We start from the raw sequence: 20203 nt of genomic DNA, 5'->3' as shown, positions 1-20203 counted from the left end.
TGCATGACGCACACATCTTTCGGAACACTGGCCTGTTCAGGAAGATGCAAGCAGGGACTTTCTTCCCAGATGAAAAGATCACCATAGGGGAATTCAAAATGCCTATTGTGATCCTAGGAGACCCTGCCTACCCCTTACTGCTGTGGCTCATGAAGCCATACATGGGGCAACTTGACAGCAGCAAGGAGCGGTTCAACAACAGGCTGAGCAAGTGCAGAACGACTGTTGAGTGTGCTTTTGGCCATTTAAAGGCCCGCTGGGGCTGCTTATATGGGAAGCTGGACCTGGCCAATAACAATATTCCTATGCTTATAGCCGCGTGCTGTACACTCCATGATATTTGTGAAGGGAAGGGTAAAAGCTTCACTCAGGGCTGGATTGCTGAGGCTCAGCACCTGGAGGCTGAATTTGAACAGCCAGAGATCAGGGCTATTAGAGGGGTGCAGCGCAAGGCCATAAGGATCAGGGATGCCTTGAGGCAGCAATTTGAAGCTGAAAGCCACTAGTATTTGTTGCTATGCTCAGGTGTGCAGTCCTTGTAATGCTAGGAGGTGATTATGATTGGTGCAGACAATGCAATATGAAGGTTTAAGATAACTGACTGTTGCTTTGCAGGGCTCTGTTTGCTTTCAATTTATAGAATAAAGATTGCTTTCAAACCAACACAATTCTTTTATTAAAAAACAACAACTGGAGGAGAGAGAACAAAAAACACATCAGCACTGAGTGGGATGGGAAGGTCCCAGGAGGAGGTGGGGTCCCAGGAAGGTTAAAGATTTGTGTAGGTCCAGGGATCATATCCAACCTTCTCCTTTGGAGTACATTGCAGTGGGTAGTGTACTTCAACAGGGCCAAACTGCAGAGGGATGGGTGTTGAGTGCAGTGGGTACTGGGAGTCCGCAGGGCTGGACCGTGATCGGGCAGGAGTAGAGTGCAGCAGGTACAGACTGGAGCCAGGAGGTTGATAAGAGTGTGTTGGCGGTGTCTAGGGGGCGCATGGGAAAGAGTTTTGCAACAGTGGCTGCAGGGGAGTGTGGGCGCGGAGCTGCTTGGTTTGCAGTGCTAGTATTGCCTGGAGCGTGTCTGCTTGGTGCTCCATAACTTTAGGGAGCCGCTCCGTAGCATCACTCTGGCATGCCATGTCCTCCTTTTGGTCCCTCTTCTTGCTGTCCTGCCACTCCTTCAATTCCTGTTTTTCGGCCGCAGAGTGCATCATAACCTCACACAGAAAGTCCTCTTTAGTTCTTCATGCCCGCTTTCTAATTCTGCGCAGCCGTTCAGTCAGCGTAACAAAGAGGGAGGCTAGGCTTCCAAGATCATCTCCGTGAAGCCAAAATGTAACATTTTACAGAAGCAGTATTTTTTGCAACACACAGAACACGGATTCAGTGATTTAAAACACATCCAGTACTCACACACCTGTCACTAACTGGCTAACCCCAAGCAAACACACGAGCCACAAAACCCTCAAAATGGTGAGTAGCAGCAGGGGCAGGATAAATCAGTGTTCCTGGTCTCTACTGTACACTGGGCATGTAGCTCTTGGGGAGAGTCAGCACTGTAGGGGCCTGATAATCATTCCTGTCCCCACATTTTCCACACGCTGTGTTCATTATGGAAGATAACTCGCTGCTGAGGGTGAGCAGGGAATCAAGGGAGGGTCTTCTCCAAGACTGTGGCTTCCGCCCTGGCCCTTATGCAGCTCGCCTGCGTGCAGCAATGGTGTTTCTTCCCCTGCCCCCTCCCCATGACGGCAGAGTGGCGTGGAAAAGTTACCATTAGACGGGCAAGAAGCAAAGCAGTTCTGCCAAAGAACCTGTGGCAGCGGATTGCACAATATCTCCATGAGAGTTTCCTGGAGATCTCGGAGGCAGATTCCCGTGAAGTGAGGGAGTCAAACAACACCCTGTTCCGCCGGTCAGACTAGGCACGTGGTGGTATGTGCATCATACAGACACAAGCCTGCTTTCTGCAACCCTCCTGCCCCCAACAACTCGCTTCAGCGATTCCCAAAATCATATCCACTTACCGGGGCCTCCTCTCCTGTTTGTGCTTTGCCAAGATCCGACTGTTGTGACTGGCCAGCCTCCTCCAGGATAGAAAAGAGCTCCTGGCTGCATGCATCTCTGACCTCCAGTCATCCTCTGCCTCTGGGTCCGTCCACTCTCAGCTGGCACATGAGCCACCAACGTATCCACAGTGTCCTTTGCAGTGGAGGTGGAGTCACCACTGAGTATCATGTCCAGCTCTTTGTAGAACCGGCAACTCTTGGGCACAGCACCGGAGCAGCAGTTTGCCTCCCGCACCTTGTGGTAGGCGTTAAGCGGCTCCTTCACTTTGACCCTGCACTGCAGTGTATCCCAGTCATGCCCCCTTTCTGTCATGCATCATGAAATCTGTCCGTAGGTATCATAATTCCTACGGCTGGAGCACAGCTGGGACTGCACTGTCTCCTCTCCCCAAATGCTGATGAGGTCCAGCAGCTTGGCATTGCTCCAAGCAGGGGATCACCTGGTGTGTGGAGCAGGCATGGCCACCTGGAAAAATGCACTGAGACCACTGTCTTCATCACCGAGCAAACAGGAAGGGAACTTTCAAAATTCCAAAGAACTGTACGGGGTGGGAATGATGGTTGGTCACCTGAGGGCAGGGCAGTTGACTTCAAACCGATGACCAGAGAGGCAACAACAGGCATTGTGGGACACCTCCTGGAGGCCAACTGCAGCGCTGTAATCGACCAGGGTGTCTACACCAGCACTGTGGCACTGTACCCCTAGCGCAGAAAGCTATACACGTCTCGTTGGGGTGGGGTTTTTTTTTTTACAGCGCTGCAACTGCACAGTTTCTGCGCACTACGTGGCTTGGCAGTGTGTACACCTCAGGAGTTACAATGCAGAAAGCTGCTTTACTGTGCAGAAACTTACCAGTGTAGACAAGGCCTTAGTCACAGAGGGGCTACAGAGAAGCATGAAACACTCGCCCAGAGAAGGTGCTCTTCCTCTGCAGCATTGCTGGCTCTCTAATGCCCGTCCTTAGAGAGGACAACAAACTGGTTTTCTTGAAGGATTGTGCAAGGCACTAACCACAAGGCAACTGGTCCTGCTCTGGCTATAGTTTACAAGTGGTTTGTACATGTTACTAGTAGCCAGAGATCAAAATCCACACTAATATAAATCCATGGTACGCCCACATCTTGAATACTGCATACAGAGGTGGTCTCATCTCAAAAAAGATATACTGGCATTAGAAAAGGTTCAGAGAAGGGCAACTGAAATGATTAGAGGTTTGGAACAGGTCCCATATGAGAAGAGATTAAAGAGGCTAGGACTTTTCAGCTTATGGGGATATGATAGAGGTACATAAAATCATGAGTGGTATGGAGAAAGTGAATAAGGAAAAGTTATTTACTTGTTCCCATAATATAAGAACTAGGGGCCATCAACTGAAATTAATGGGCAGCAGGTTTAAAACAAATAAAAGGAAGTTCTTCTTCACACAGTGCACAGTCAACCTGTGGAACTCCTTGCCCGAGGAGGTTGTGAAGGCTAGGACTATAACAGGGTTTAAAAGAGAACTAGATAAATTCATGAAGGTTAAGTCCATTAATGGCTATTAGCCAGGATGGGTAAGGAACAGTGTCCCTAGCCTCTGTCTGTCAGAGGGTGGAGATGGATGGCAGGAGAGAGATCACTGCCGACAAAAAATGTCCATCCCCCACAAGTGGCAGCGGCTTTGTCAGCAGGAGAGCGCTCCTGCCAACAAAGCGCTGTTCACACCAGCGCTTTTCGTCGGTAACACTTTTGTCATTCGGTGGGGTGGGTTTTTTAACACCCCTAAATGACAAAAGTTTTGCCGACGAAGTGCCAGTGTAGACAAACCCTGAGACAGAGAAGTCTAGTCTGTAAAGAGAAATAACTGGAAATCTAAGCTACAGAAACTCTGCATCCTGCCTAAAGTTAACATTTAGGATGAGAAATTATGTTTTGTAACCTGTTTCTTTAGTGAATCAGGCTTAGTCTGCGTGTTTTGTTTTATTTGCTTAGTAATCTGCTTTGTTCTGTTTGCTATCTCTTACAATCACTTAAATTTTACCTTTTATAGCTAATAAACTTATTTCTTGTTTACAACATAACCCAGTTTGTGCAATTTATAACTGGGGGAGGAAGGGGGGTGAGAGAAAGAAGCTGAGCTTATATTTCTTAATATTGAGGGAGAGGGTGAATTTTTATGAGATTGCGCTGTGCAGATCTTTCTATACAGCGGAAGACATTATCATCTTGGGTGTACTTTCCAGAGGGAAGCTGCACTTGAGTGCTGGGCAATTTCCTAGCTGAATTGTCTCATAGAGAGCTGTTTACAGACTCTGTGATTCTACAGCTGGTGCTCCCTACCTGTGTGTGTGCTGCCAGAGGCCAAAGAGCCTGAATCAGCAAAACAGGGAGAGAGAGCTCAGGCTAGTGGAGCAGGCGGGCTCTGTGAAATCCCAGTACATCAGGAGGCATCCCAGAAGGGGGTTGGGGCGGGGTGTCTAACCCATCACAGCTGCTTTCCACCCCAGAAGTGGCTGCACAGCTGTGGCGCAAGTGGTCATTTCAGGATGGAGGGAGACAGACAGCTATCTTATAATGTGTTTAATATTCCAATGCTATGAAAAAATAAGTCATCTACACTAAGAATACGTCTTTGAAGTCCAGAATTGTCAACTGGCAACATCTTCCTATTCCTTTTACAGTACACCAGCTTAGAAAAAGGGCTGAATAGGGAGCTATTTTATGTTCCATTTATATGTCAAGGGGAAAGGCTGATTCACCCTGTTCACACAATAATAATTTTTTTAAAAAATACAAGTACCCAAAAACTGGACTCTGGCACTAACTAATCTCCAACAACAGCAAGGCCAAGAACTGAACAGACCATGAACACTGAATTCCCCTCATTGCTCGGAGAGATCCCACTTGGTCAAGGCTCAGGTATACAAGCTGCAGGCACAGTGTACTACTCATTCCCCCTGCTGTACATGCTCTGGGGGCAATAGAAGATTTTGATCTCCAACTCTGACCTTGCACCAGTGGTAACTAAGTAAAAACAAAACTGAAAAAAACAAAGAAACAAGAAGGAATTTGAGCCTCTGGTGCCAACAGAGTTAATGAAGGCACACCACCCAGTTATTTTAAATCCTCTCTTCATGTACCTAAAAGCTTTAGCTCTAACTGTGAGACATTTACATCACATAGTAAAACGCATCCCTCCAACAGTAGGTAGGCAGCCTTGAGAGGGCATTCAAGTGAGCTTGAGTGTACTTGATAACAAATGTTAAAATATGCCACTTTATTCTCCCTCACCCCCCCAAACAAAATTCCAGTTGGGAACAAGATGCTCTACTCCCAACTCTGTTCTTCTGAGACCACCACCCCACAAATGCACACCCCCGGAACAACATGACACATGCTGGCACTTTAACTTGAGTAGCAGCACCTTGACCTCCTCCAGGACATGGAGCCTAAGCAGTCTTCAGACAGAGGAAGCATGGGGTGTGGAATATGTAATCCTATGTCTGGAGCTCTCTGCACAGTCGAGGCTTTTAGTTAAATGGTGTTAGATCTGAGACTCATGTTTCAGACAATGGAATGAAGGGTACCGGAATATGAGCCTGCACTACAGGCACTAAACAGCTGCTTCTATGCCCGGCACAAACAGCTTCTCCAATCCACATCACTGTTCAGCTGGAGGAACCAGGAACTGGAAAGTATTTCAGTTACCACATTTCTTTCATGCACTGCCAAGGCCCTCCAGATGGCAAACAGGGGCTAGAAGCAAATCAGAGTCTCAAGCAGCGAGAAGACACGAGATCACCTAATCCAGCTCCAAGCCTCCTTCTGGCTTCTGTGACTAAAAAGCATAATCTAGGATGTCTGATGCCTGTCTGTCTCCTGGTTAAAGGCTTTAGGTGGGAGACATGATTGAGAGTATGGGCTTCTGCAATAGCAGGAGGTAGGGAATAAGACTGAGTACCTGACCATTTTCACAGGCAAGGTGCATGGGGAAGAAGTATAGAGAGGGATAGGAAAACTGGACATTCCCAGCGCTAAGGCAGAGATTTCGGTACTACAGAGCTGAAAGTAGACAAACGGAGCTGCCCTAAGTGTGAGCTCCCTATAGGAGCAGTGGCTGGCTATATGGCATGTTCCATTTCCAGAGTTAAAAAGGGAATTTTGTTTTGAACATCTTGGCTTCTCATTTCACATTTGAACTTCTCATTATCATGCAACCCAGCCTAGGAACACTTTAAACACTACTTTAAAACAGTTGTGCCTGATTCACAGAGGACAAACCATGTTGGCACTATGATAAGAAGAAATTGGTTTTAAATCAATCATATTTAAGAACAGTTCTGCTCTGATGGTTTCTCTTCAGTAGACAGGGCGTTTCAGCATCCTGCCAATATTTTAACAAGGAGCCTCTAGAAGAGAGTTCTCCTTTAGTTTGTGATAAAAGCCATCAAGTGTGGGTGCTGCAAAGAGAATAAGTTTCTGCAAAATTCACTTGTTTTACCATTTAGAAAAACATGGTCAAGATTTCCAAAAGTGACTATAGAGGTGGTGATCATTGTACATTGTCTGGTGCTCTCAGTATATTTGTCAGCTTCAAAGCACATACCTATTAGAAGTTTGTTTGTCCCATGGAGTTGCGTCTTTCCTTGTCTGCAGTTGTGAGACAGCATTAAGTCTACATTTTCAAAAGTGACTAGTGATTTGGGGTGATCTGGAGACACCTCCCCCAAAGGGACATGATTTTCAAAGGGTTGAGCACCCATCCTTTGCACATAAGGTCTCTTTTAAGGTATCTCAAAAGTTGGACACCCAAAATCTGAAGAACCCTAAATCACTAGTCACTTTTGAAAATGTAGACTCAATGCTGTCTCACAACTGCAGACAAGGAGATATGCAACCGCATGGGGAAAACAAACTTCTAATAGATATGTGCTTTGAACATGACAAATATACTGAGAATACTGATAGCACCAGTCAGCATTCATGTACACAACTGAACTGGGGAGGTGAAGGCCCTGTATGGAGTATGGGAATGTTTTCTCCTGGAAAAAACTGTTGAAAATATCTGACTACTGGAACAATCTGGTTCCTCCTAAAGGCAATCAACTTGCTCTGTAGAATTATTTGTACGTGCCACATGGATAAAAATAGGTCTGTCAAGTGATTAAAGAAAATAATTGTGATTAATTGCACGATTAAAAAATTAATCGTGATTAATCACGCTGTTAATAGAACACCATTTATTTAAATATTTTGGACGTCTTCTACATTTTCAAATATATTGATTTCAGTTACAACACAGAATACAAAGTGTACAGTGCTCACTTTATTACTGTACAAATATTTGTAATAAAAAAACAAATAGTATATTTCAATTCACCTAATAAAAGTACCGTAGCGCAATCTCTTTATCATGAAAGTTGACCTTACAAATGTACAATTATGTACAAAAAAAGCTTGCATTCAAAAATAAAACAATGTAAAACTTTAGAGCCTACCAGTCCAATCAGTCCTACTTCTTATTCAGCCAGTTACTCAGACAAACAAGTTTGTTTACATTTGCAGGAGATAATGCTGCCTGCTTCTTGTTTACAATGTCACCTGAAAGTGAGAACAGGTGTTTGTTTGCATTGCACTGTTGTAGCTAGTGTCGCAAGATATTTACATGCCAGATGCAGTAAAGATTCTAAATTCCCTTCATGCTTCAACCACCATTCCAGGGGACATGCGTCCATGCTGATGACAGGTTCTGCTTGATAATCATCCAAAGCAGTGTAGATCAACACATGTTCATTTTCATCATTATGAGTCAGATGCTACCAGCAGAGGGTTGATTTTCGTTTTTGGTGGTTCAGGTTCTATAGTTTCTGCATCAGAGTGTTGCTCTTTTAAGACTTCTGAAGGCATGCTCCACACATCATCTCTCTCAGATTTTGGAAAGCACTTCAGATTCTTAAATCTTGGGTCAAGTGCTGTAGCCATCTTTAGAAATTTCACATTCATATGTTCTATGCATTTTGTCAAATTTGCAGTGAAAGTGTTCTTAAAATGAACAACACGTGCTGGGTCATCATTCAAGACTGCTACAACATGAAATATATGGCAGAATGCAGGTAAAACAGAGCAGGAGACATACTATTCTCCCCCAAGAAGTTCAGTCAAAATTTAATTAATTCATTTTTTTTTTAATAAGCATCATCAGCATGGAAGCATGTCCTCTGTATTGGTAGCCGAAGCATGAAGGGGCATATCAATGTTTAGCATATCTGGCACGTAAATACATTGCAATGCCAGCTTCAAAAGTGCCATGCGAACGCCTGTTCTCAATTTCAAGTGACATTGTAAATAAGAGGGCAGCATTATCTCCCATAAATATAAACAAACTTGTTTGTCTGAGCGATTGGCTGAATAAGAAGTAGGATTGAACAGACTTGTAGGCTCTAACGTTTTACATTGATTTGTTTTTGAGTGCAGTTACGTAACAAAAAAAAAATCTACATTTGTAGGTTGCACTTTCACGATAAAGAGATTGTATTATGTTACTTGTATGAGGTGAATTGAAAAATACTATTTATTTTATTTTTACAGTGCAAATATTCGTAATAAAAAATAGTATAAAGTGAGCACTGTACACTATGTATTTTGTGTTGTAACTGAAATAGATATATTTGAAAATGTAGAAAAACATCCAAAATATTTAATAAATTTCAGTTGGTATTCTATTGTTTAACAGTGCGATTAATCACGATTGATTCTTTTAATCGTGATTAATTTGTTTGAGTTAACTGCGATTAATAGACAGACCTAGATAAAAGTAATCACAGGTAGGCATGAGTTACTATTATCCAAGAAAAGAGCAAAATCCATCAAATCAACCCAATCTTCCCTTTTAAATTTGGTGGTAGAATTTTAAAAAGGGGGTCTTTCAAGCTGCCAGGAGCAGATCACTGCCTTACACTGTAGTACTCCAGCTGACAAAGTGATGTTGACAGGTTTTCATTACAGAAAGTTAGAGTTGACAAACTGTCTTATTATTTTAGACGGGGAAGGCACTATCATTTCAGTGTACACCCCAGGAAATCCCATTCCCTATCTCCCCTGTCCAAAGAGATATTGTAGCCCCTTTTGGTTTTATCTGACACTAAAGAGGTGTGTGCGCTGGGGGAGGTTTCTTAAAGAAGGAAACATAGTTTGACTGACCCTAAGTCGTTCAGGGGAAATGCAGAGAACACCAAAAATAACTCACATCTACTCTTTGGTGCTCCCTTGTTTGCTTGCTGCTCATGCACATGGAAAATGTTACCCAGTTCAGAGGTTTTAACCAAATTATTCAGCCCCATTTTCTACCAGGCATCTTTCAGTATGTTCAAAAAGCTGTTCTCCATGACTGGTATGGAGAAAGTAAATAAAGAAGTGTTCTTTACTCCTCCTCATAACACAAGAACTAGGGGTCACCAAATGAAATTAATGGGCAGCAGGTTTAAAACAAACAAAAGGAAGTATTTCTTCCTAGAATGCAGTCAACCTGTGGAACTCTTTGACAGAAGATGTTGTGAAGGCCAAGACTATAACAGGGTTTAAAGAAGAACTGGAAAGGTCCATCAATGGCTATTAGCCAGGATGGTGTCTCTAGTCTGTTTGCTGGAAGCTGGGAATGGGCAACAGGGAATGGATCACTTGATGATTACATGTTCTGTTTATTCCCTCTGAAGCACCTGGTTGGCCACTGTTGGAAGACAGGATACTGGGCTAGATGGACCTTTGGTCTGACCCAGTATGGCCGTTCTTATGTTCTTCAAATCTGATTTAGTCATGCACACATTAAGTTCAGTGTTGCAGTATACTTACCCCACCCATTAATATTACCATGTTACAGTGTCTGCAGATCTTTTCTCCCTGCAACAGAATCTGCTGTTCCCCACAGACTCCTACTAAACGCGTTTCAAACAATCCGGCAAAGGTAGGAACAGAGCTGCCTTGCCGTCCTGACATCTTGTATGCATGACTAGAAATCTTACCACGTGTGTGGATATGGACAGACTAATTCACAACAGCCAAACAAAAGTTATGGGGAGCTGACAGACAAGAATGGAAGCTCTAAAGGCAGGAAGCCTGCTAAGAGTGATTACCAGCATGTGCCGAGTATGTAAAGCACTTCTAATATGACACACACTCTCCAAGCAATACAGCCATTGTATTTTGAGTACACTTAAAGAAACTTGTTGCCAACACTGCTTCTCGGTATTACAGGTAGCCCTAATACTTTAGAAGGCGGTCTGGTGAAATGGGGTGGGGCTCTCACATCTAGCATTTTTTTATGCAGCAACAGAGGGGCAGGTGTTTCTACCCACACATAAACCACCTCCCCTCATTCACAAGCAGGTGACAGAAATGCCCAGAGAGAAGGAAAAAGTTTAAATGGTACTTACGCGGCATGATCCCCTGGCTCACCAGTTCCTCCCGTGTCCGTCGCTGCTGGAGCTTCAACTGCAGCACTGCAGGATGGCAGAGAGAGAGGAGAAAGGGAAACAGGTCAGTTGGAGACACCACAACATGGGGCACATTTTCAAATATGACACTGTATTTTCCTCTTCTGACTCCAAAATAAGTGAGAACGGAAGAGAAAGCCCCTTCCTCCCACCTCACTCGTCTGCACTCCTGCAATTGCAGAAGTGGCCTTAAGCAGCAAGGTTTCCGTATTCGCTGTGGGTGACGAGGAGAGGAAGTTGCACAGGGTCTTGGCAGGACGATAAAAATCCGCAAAGCAGAAAAGTCAGGCCTGTTTCTCAAGAAGCTGTAGAGCACCAAGTTCTCTCTCCAAACCATGAACATTTAAAAACAAACAAAATATGGACTGACTATGCTCCAGTAGGAAGGGTCCAACACTAAAATCCCAAACAGCTCCTAAAATTGTAATTGCCCATGTGCCTGTTATTTGTATACAATATCTTGGTCACTAAAGTGTATCTGAAGTGCAAGATATATGACTGATTCTCCCCTCCACCTGCAAATTCTGTAGCATCCTCACATCATGTCCTCAAGGTGACATCTAAGGAATATCTAGAGACGTTCCTACCCCAGATTCACCATTACTAGGATTTTATTTTATTTTTTGGTGACACATTAAAATGTTTAATACAAATAAAACTGCTTCAGTGTTTCAAACACAAACCTTCAACATACTTATTACAACTGCAGCATGCAGGTACAGAGGGTGTGGTTCGTCCATTAAAACTATTCATTCAGGAGACAAGTTGTGGGGGTGTCCATCTAACATCAAAGTACGGCTCCCACAATAAGATGGCCCTTGGAAACCAGAACTAATACTAGTAAGTAATGGGTCCCATCCCCTCTTCAAATTCATGCCTTTGTCAGGGTACTTGTATCATCTACATCCTTACATTAGACAAACTCTTCCCATTCAAGAAAAGAGCTTTTGCAATTGTTCAAAACAGTTGATACACAGTGTCACACGCTGAATGCCGTAGCTCTTTGCTTGGACCCGGAGAAATTGGAAGGCAAAGAAACTGACTTTTTCAGCATTGTCTGTGAGAAGACATAAGAAAACCCCAAAACAAATACAGTGGAACCACTAGCATATGTACATGCCTTACAGGCTCATTCATTATTTTATCATAACCCTTATCCTTCCTCTTCCAATTGCCTCTTTTTTGTCCATCTATCTGAATTTATTCTGTGCAATCTTCAAGTAAAGGATTCATAGATTTTAAGGACAGAAGGGACCATTAGATCACCTAATCGGACCTCCTGTATATTAAAGATCATAGAATTTCACCCAGTTACCCCAGTATTAAGCCCAATAACTTGTGTTTGGCTAAAGCACCTCTTCCAGAAAGGCATCCAGTCTTGATCTAAAGACTTCAAGAGATGAAGAATCCACCAGTTTCATTAGGCTAACTGATAAAAATTTGTGCTCTGTTTCTCTTTCAATTTGTCTGGCTTCAGCTTCCAGCCATTGGTTCTTGTTACACCTTTCTTCACTAGCTTAAAGAGCCCTTTAGTACCCAGTATTTTCTCCCTGCAAAGGTATTTATACACAAATCAAGTAACCTTTTAATTTTTTTTGATAGGCTAAACAGATTGAGCTCTTTAAGTTTCTCAGTGTAAGGCATCTTCTCCAACCCATTAAGCATTTTTGTAGCTGTTTTCTCCATGCCCTCCAATCTTTCACCATCCTATTTAAAAGGTTGACACCAAAACAGTATGCAGTATTCCAGTACTGTCTCATCAATAATATATGCAGAGGTAAAAACCACCTCCCTATTCCTACTCATTGCTCCTGTTTATACATCCAATGATTGGCATAGCCCTTTTAGCCACAGCATCACACTGTGAGCTCATGTTGAGATGCTGGTCCACTATGACCATAGATCCTTTTCCAGGATATTATCCTCTTTACATTCAGCTGCATTAGTACACATTTGTTTTGAATGGGCTCAACTTAACAAGTGACCCAGATCACTCTGTAGGACTGTCCTATCAAAATTTACCCCTCTACTAATCTTGGTGTCATCCCCACATTTTTTTTAAATCAGCAGCGATTTTATATTTACTTCCAGATAAATGAAGAAATATTTACTAGCATTGGGCCAATTCCTACAGAACTCCACTAGAATAACCCAGATTGATATCTGTCAGAGAACCAATTAATCCATTTAACATGTGCTTTATTGATATTATATACTTTTTTTTTGTTTTAAATTCAGAATATCATGAGGTATTAAATCAAATGCCTTACACATGTCTAAGTACATCTACGCAGTTATCTTTGTCAACCAAACTGGTAATCCCAAGGAATGAAATAAGGTTTGTTTGACAAGACCTATTTTTCATAAAACCATGCTGACTGGCATTAATTATACTTCTATCCTTTCTTCTTGAATGGTGGAATCCTGTATCAGCTTTTCCATTATTTTGCCCAGGAATTATGCCAGGTTAACCAGCCTACAGTTATCCAGATCATCCCACTTGCTCTTTTTGAATATTGGCACATTAGCCCTCTTCTAGTTTTCTGGAATTTCCGGAGTACTCCAAGATTTATTAAAAATTAACATCAGTGGAACAGAGATCTCCTCAGCCAACTCTGTTAGGCCTCTTAGGTGCAAGTTATTGGGGCCTGCTGATTTAAAAGTGTGTATATTTAGTAGATATTGTTTAACATCCTCCTTAGTTATTAATGGATTACAAAGTACTCCATTTGATGAGAGTACACAATCCTGCTTCCTGCCAAATCTACAGCTAAAATATTTATTTTACACTTCAGCCTTCTCTGCATTATCATCTCCACCAAGTAATGGGCCTATACAATTTCTATGATTTCTTTTGTTCCTAATATACTTTAAAAAAAAATCCTTATTGTCCTTAGTTCTGCTAGCCAGGGATTTTTCCCTGACATCTGAAGCTTCCCCTATCAATTTTCTACACTTCATAACTTCTAATTTATATCGATTGCTATTTCCCCTTTTCTCCGTTAGTTATATATTGATTTTTAATCTCTAATTGCTGCCTTTATTTTGCCACTGAACCCAGATGGACTTTTAGTCACAATCATCCTGTTCCTTGGGCATGGAATTGTGACCTTTTTGTCCATCTAAATCTCTTCTTAAAGAGCATCCAATCTTCATTCATACTGGTCTACGTTTTTCCTCCCAATCAATTTTGCTTATACTTTTCTTTATTTTGGGGGAAATTAGCCCTTTTGAAGAAGTGAACGTGGGTGTGAGAGAGTCACTGTATTGGTCACATTTAGTCCATCTTTCTTCCATCTCCATGCTCTTGTCAATGCAGAATATTCCCAACAGTGCTTTCCAGTGCCTTGTCCCACTCTGTTTTAAAGTATTCAAGCGATAGAACTTTCAACAATATCTTTGGGACGCTACTCCACAGTTCAACAGTGGCTCTCACTAATAAGAAATATTTTCAGATATTCATTCCAAATTTTCCTTTGCTCAAATCTCATTCCATTACTCCTATTAACAAAACCTTGTATTGAACTGAAGAATTCTTCTCTCTCATTTGTTTACTGTATTCAAAAGGCAGCATTTTACAGTAAGAAACCAATCATTGCCAATATGGTTGAATAGAAGGAAGAGAGAAGGAACAAAGGGCCAGATTTTTAAAGGTACTTTGGCACCTAACTCCCAATGATTCCATTGTGACATAAGTCCTGAGATACCTTTTAAAATCCAGCCCAAAGTCATTTACAGAGGAAAAATATCCTAAAAGGTACATCCCTTATCAAGTGATATCAACAGGACAGAATACTTTGTGCATGCACACAAAAGATTTCAAGGGTAAAACACTGCCAGCACAGAATGCACTTTTTCAAGAGTTGTTCCACAGTTCACTATTTGAAGGGGGATCGCGGAGGGAAGGACCCCTCCCCCAGACTCCTTGGGCTTAAATAAGTACTCTGGATTCCACGTGTTATTGAATTCCATATATTTAGGAGATCACCTGTTCACGTATGTGAGTGTGTGACTCATATATATAGGGTAACGGATGTCCCTAGAGCCAATTCAAGGCTGCCATTCACAGAGGTCTGCCAAGAACGAGAAGAGTTTTATAAAAGCAATTTATGGCCATGAACTAGTTCACTCCGTTTTCTTTAATATTCAGAAAACGGCACTTCCCCCTCTCCCCCACATATTTAAAATTAATTCAAAATCAAACATAATAGGAACTAATCTTATTCTCTGTTAAAGAAGAAAGTACATCTAGTGGTTAGAACAGGGGTTTAGGAATAAAAGCTCCAGTGTTCTATTCCTAGCTGTGCCAAAGACTGTACAACACTAAGCATGTCACTTAGCCTGTATATCTTATTGTCCCTTTCTGTAAATTGGGAATAATGCTGCTTCCTTACCTCACAAGGAGATGAAGTGAGGCTTAATTAAAGTTTGTAAAGGCGTCTGAAAGCCTCTGATGAACCAAGTACAAAGTATTATTAAAAAGCTCCAGAGAGGGTGGGAGATGGCACAGTGCTCTAGTGGAAGCAATAGGTATGAGTGTGTCTATACTAACAAAACTCAAAGACAATTACACTACAGCTACTACTTGTGGCACTGCACTGATGGTAAAACATAGCACTTATGTTTTCACTACTATTAATCTAACCCTAGAACTGCACCAGTGGAGAATTACACACACACCCTATTAGACCGGAGCTCAGTAACTCACCTACCAATGGTTGGTAGGAGCTAGGAGCTTAACTCACTGGGACGGAATCTATTTAGGGAACTCTCCTATTGTTATTCTAGCATTAGTGCAGAGCTGCATCAGCAGTTATACATGTGCTCACTTACAATGGTGGGAACACTAGCAAAGGCTGAGCTCAGTTGCTTTTATCACCATGTCATCTAACCCGGCAGTAGTGTTTTTCAAATGTGCATATGTGAGTGCAAACTGTCCATTTGTAAACTATATTTAGTCTTTAAAAGTGTGACCAGAATGATAAAGACAGTACATCCCCCGGTGTTTCACAAGGTCAAACCACTAAAAAAAGATGCTTTAGTCACAGAAGACGCTAGACACAGTGTCAAAAGTTTAAAAAAAATACTAGGCTCTGAATTATATTTTTCATTAGAACCAAAGAAATATGTAGATTAAAAGTGAGAGATATTTAGTGGAGAGGCGCCGAGATACCTTGAATATAGGACATTTATTGCTGAAATAACATTTCTATACTGCCTTGCATTCTGAAGGATCCCAAAGCTATAAAAATGTCACTCATCAAGCACTGCAATGAAGCTTAAGCCACCTGTAAAGTGAATCAAAAAGGAAGGTTACGTACCTTACCTTATATTAACTGGAGTTCAAGAAGTATGGTCCCTAAGGGTATTCACTATGGTTGCACATGTATTTCACCTGAGGCTGGAAGACTCTTCAATAGCAGCATCCATTGGTCTGCACCTGCATCCTATACCTCCTCATGCGCTGAATCGAGAGTATAAGGGGTGGTGCAGACCATCTGGCTCTCCAGTTCCTACTCTACCGTGAATCAAACAAAGATCTGAGCAGAGGGGAAGAAGGGCTGGTCGTGGACTACCCATAGGGATCAAACATCTTGAAGAAGTCCATTCACTATAAGGTAAGTAAACCTTTTCTTCGTTGAGTACTGGTCCCTAGGGATATTAGTTATGCTCACTGAGGAGGCGAGTGTGAGGAAGTGTTCTGTATCACAGATCTTAGGATTGCTGATCCAAAGGAATCATCCTCAGCAGACACTTGAACCAGGGCATAATGCCTCCTAATAAAGCTGTGAATGGAGACTCAAGTCACTGCTCTACAGATCTCCGGTCCAGCGAGTCCCTGCTCGGAGCATAGACCATCTTTAACAATGCCTGGAGGTACCATAGGTGAAGCCTTGTGAAGGGGATCATGTAGGTGCATGAAGCCATATGGTCTAGAATGACCAGGCAGGATCAGACTGTTATCTGGGGTCTGAGTCAAAGTTGGGTGATGAGGTCCTTTAACAAGAGGACTCTGTCCTGAGGTAAGCAAGCATTGGCCACAGTTGAGTTCAGACTTATTCCAATAAATTCTATAACTTGCGTGGGGTTAAAGTAGCATATCTGGCATGTAAATACCTTGCAATGCCAGCTACAAAAGTGCCATGAGAACGCCTGTTCTCAATTTCAAGTGACATTGTAAATAAGAGGGCAGCATTATCTCCCGTAAATGTAAACAAACTTGTTTGTCTGAGCGATTGGCTGAATAAGAAGTAGGACTGAGTGGACTTGTAGGCTCTAATGTTTTACATTGTTTTGTTTTTGAGTGCAGTTATGTAACCAAAAAAAAAATCGACATTTGTAAGTTGCACTTTCACAATAAAGAGATTGCATTATGGTACTTGTTTGAGGTGAACTGAAAAATACTATTTTTTGTTGATCATTTTTACAGTGGAAATATGTGTAATAAAAATAATAATATAAAGTGAGCACTGCGCACTTTGCATTCTGTGTTGTAAATGAAATAAATATATTTGAAAATATAAAAAACAAAGAAGTTAATAAATTTAAACTGGTATTCTATTGTTTAACAGTGCGATTAAAACTGCAATTAATCACAATTAATTTTTTTAATTGTGATTACTTTTTTTTGAGTTAGTCTGCGATTAATCGACAGACCTACTAATTATCTAACATAAACTATTAATAACTCTATATATAGAGCTGAAGTTCAATCGGGAGTGCTGGAAAGGCTATGGATACAGACAGGTTCCATCCTAGACCATGAGCGGTAGAAAAGAACTGGAGAGTCAGTTGGCCTGTGCCACCCCTTATATACTCAGTGCAGAGCACACGGAGGTGTTGGAAACAAACACACTCTGCTACTGAAGAGTCTTCTAGTCTGAGGCACACAGAGTGAATGCCCAGAGGGACCAGCACTAACATGAAGTTATTTAAATAGCACAAACAACAGTTTAGAACAGGAAGTGAAGAAAAGTATTGTAGCCAATTGAAACTACACGGAGAAACAGGGTAAGCAGAAGGCAATCACCCAAATTGGAATTTGGTCAGGATATCGACATTAAAGGCACACTGTCACATAATTTAGACAAAGAATTGTGCAAGGGCATGATGGGCTGGGGGACGGGTGTGTGTTGCATGTTAAATTTCCAGAACCTAATGTAAATAGAAACAATTTCATGATTTTGTAAAATTTCAATCAAAACGGTTTGGATTTAAAAACTTTCCCTTGCAAGGGTATATTGGGAAAGATAGCTAGAAAGAGACATTAGCATGAAACAAAAAAAACCTGAAATTAAAGTCTATTTTTATTGTCCAAGCTGAGAAGAGTGCAAAGAAAAGTATAAAATGTGAAAAGGAACTTAGATGTTTAACAGTCTGTTTTAATTACTTACAATGTTAAGTATTCTTTTAACTACCTTACTCTTGAAAAAAGTAACCTGGGACCTTTAATGACTACAGGTGCTCAATACCTCTGACATCAGATCTGCAAGTCAGTAACTCCTGCAGCACAGTATCCTCTACGACAGGCCTGCACAACATGCGGCCCAGGGGCCGCATGCAGCCCGCGTGGGCTCACCGTGCGGCCCGCAGGGGGTGAGTAGGCAAGCGACGGGTAAGGGAGGGGGGCTGAAGAGGCGGGTGGGCGGGCAGGCAGTGGCAGGGGGTGAAGAGGCGAGCCAGGGGGTGGGAGGCTGAGGAGGCAAGCGGGTGGGCAGTGGTGGCGAGCGGGCGGGCAGGCAGTGGCGGGGGGTGAGTAGGCGAGCCAGGGAGGTGAGGGGCTGAGGAGGCGAGCAAGGAGTCAGTGGCTGACCTGTTCTACTGATCTGGTCTGGCTCCCATTCCCTCTCCAAGGGTTGCAGCTGTCTGGAGGTGCCTGCCTTCCAGGGCTTCCTCATTCACACCTCATTCATTCAACAGGGCAATTGATTACAAAGTGGGAGGGAAGATCTTATTCTACTTCTAGCAAAAAGACAATTTTTCTTTTACCTTAATTACACTACCTTAGGGGCTTGCTATAACATATTAACAAGGTTCAATACCGCTGTTTTGGTGTGGCAGCGCTGGGGAAGGAGTGTTTGTTTCTGCGGAGCGGGCGGTGCTGGGGGGCAGGAGGGAGTATTTCAGGGGGGATGGGCAGCGCTGGGGGGGTGTTGTGTTTCAGGGGGGCTTGGCGGCACTGGAGGGGGTGGGTTGGTGGGGCCAGGGGGTTTCGGCCCTCAGCTGTTTTCTTTGGAGTAATATGGCCCTCGCCGCTTTATGAATTATGCAGGCCTGCTCTACGATTATGATACCACATTAATGCAGCATGGACTCAGTCAGAAAGCATCACCTAACTCAGCACCTCATTTCATGTAGAATTGTAAGTTTTTCCTGGAAATGTGATATGATCACAGCACTGACCTGATCTGATTCTGATTAATTTGAGAGTTTCTTTAAAATCATAGTCTAAGGTGATCTGGTGATCTGGCATCAGGGCACAAATTGCAGCAGTGTGTGTTTTGCTAACACATTTTATAAAAATGAAAAAAGCAGTACCCTCTACATACAGCCATCAGACTACACCAAGGACATGTATATGACCAAGTTCATTGTATAACACATGAATACAGTCTCTAACAGCATAAACAATTTTATTTAACTACATTCGTTACTGTTTTTATACTTAGGCCTATCACTCTAATTAACTGAAACTACTGAAGCTAGCAACTGACTGATAAAAATCTGAGTGCTATGTAAACAATGATCTGAAAGGTGATGTCAACTGCATGCTCTTACCACTCACTCGCCTGGAATAATTCTAATATTAAGATGACAATTTGCCTTTGAATTTCATATGTATTATACAGTAAGTCACTCTAGTTACGCAATCAATGCCAAAGTTAGCCTTAGTTGCATCCATTTATTCACATTCACTTCAGTGGATGTTGCTTGCACCCTCTAAATATAGGGCTGAATTTATTCTTTAAAATGCAGATGTAGTCTAATAAGTTTCCTTCTTACTCCAGGCATCTGCTCCTTGTGGATCTTTAAGTTATACCTGTTTATAAAAGCTAACTTTGACTCCTATTAGCCCTGGAGTGCCAAAACTGCTTTAGCAGAGGGAGACTGTGATACAGCAGGACCAGGGAGCAGTGGAAGAGTCGTCTTATTGGGTTGCTGGGACATGCATAGGCATAAGCCCTAGGCTAATGAAGGTGTGGTTCCCTGTAAACTAGGGAAAGTTACTACAGGTTAATTGGCGCACCTGTAGCCAATTAAGGCCCTGTCAGGAATCTCATTAAAAAAAAACCTTCTTCAGGCAGACAGGTGAAGCGATGAGGGAGAGAGGATTGGAGTTTGGAGGTGTGTGGCTGAGAATTGAAAAACCAGAGAATGGGAGACCCTGCCCCAACAGATCAGGGAGACTCCCTCCCCCAGTGTCAAGGACTGAGGGTAACCCTACCCAAGGGGGAAGACGGTAAGAAACCTGCAGGGGTTGAGAGGGGCTGGGGCTCAGAGTGAGGAGCAAACCCAGACCCCTTCCCTGCTTTCCTCCTGTACCACCTTCCCGGGCCAGCAGCAGGGCCCTTGGCGCCCCAAGAGCAGGGGTAAGGGGTGGCATCCTAGCCCCCCCGCCCCCAAACGAAGAAAAGCATGGGACCCACCATATCAACATCGGCT

At 42.7% G+C, this 20203-nt stretch overlaps 1 protein-coding gene across 2 annotated transcripts in view; it reads right to left on the bottom strand.

The window, feature by feature from the left end:
• Positions 1-20203, bottom strand: part of MRTFA (myocardin related transcription factor A) — a 155267-nt gene that overhangs the window by 40599 nt on the left and 94465 nt on the right. For both annotated transcript variants that reach the window (XM_044984528.1, XM_044984529.1), the window contains exon 5: positions 10481-10546. In XM_044984528.1, coding sequence (XP_044840463.1) covers positions 10481-10546 — 66 coding nt within the window. The remainder of the gene's footprint in view (positions 1-10480; positions 10547-20203) is intronic.

The sequence above is a fragment of the Mauremys mutica genome, chromosome 1, assembly GCF_020497125.1.
Source record: "Mauremys mutica isolate MM-2020 ecotype Southern chromosome 1, ASM2049712v1, whole genome shotgun sequence".
Lineage (NCBI taxonomy): Eukaryota > Metazoa > Chordata > Testudines > Geoemydidae > Mauremys > Mauremys mutica.
Note: the sequence above shows the minus strand (reverse complement) of the source record. Positions and strands in the feature narration are given on the sequence as shown.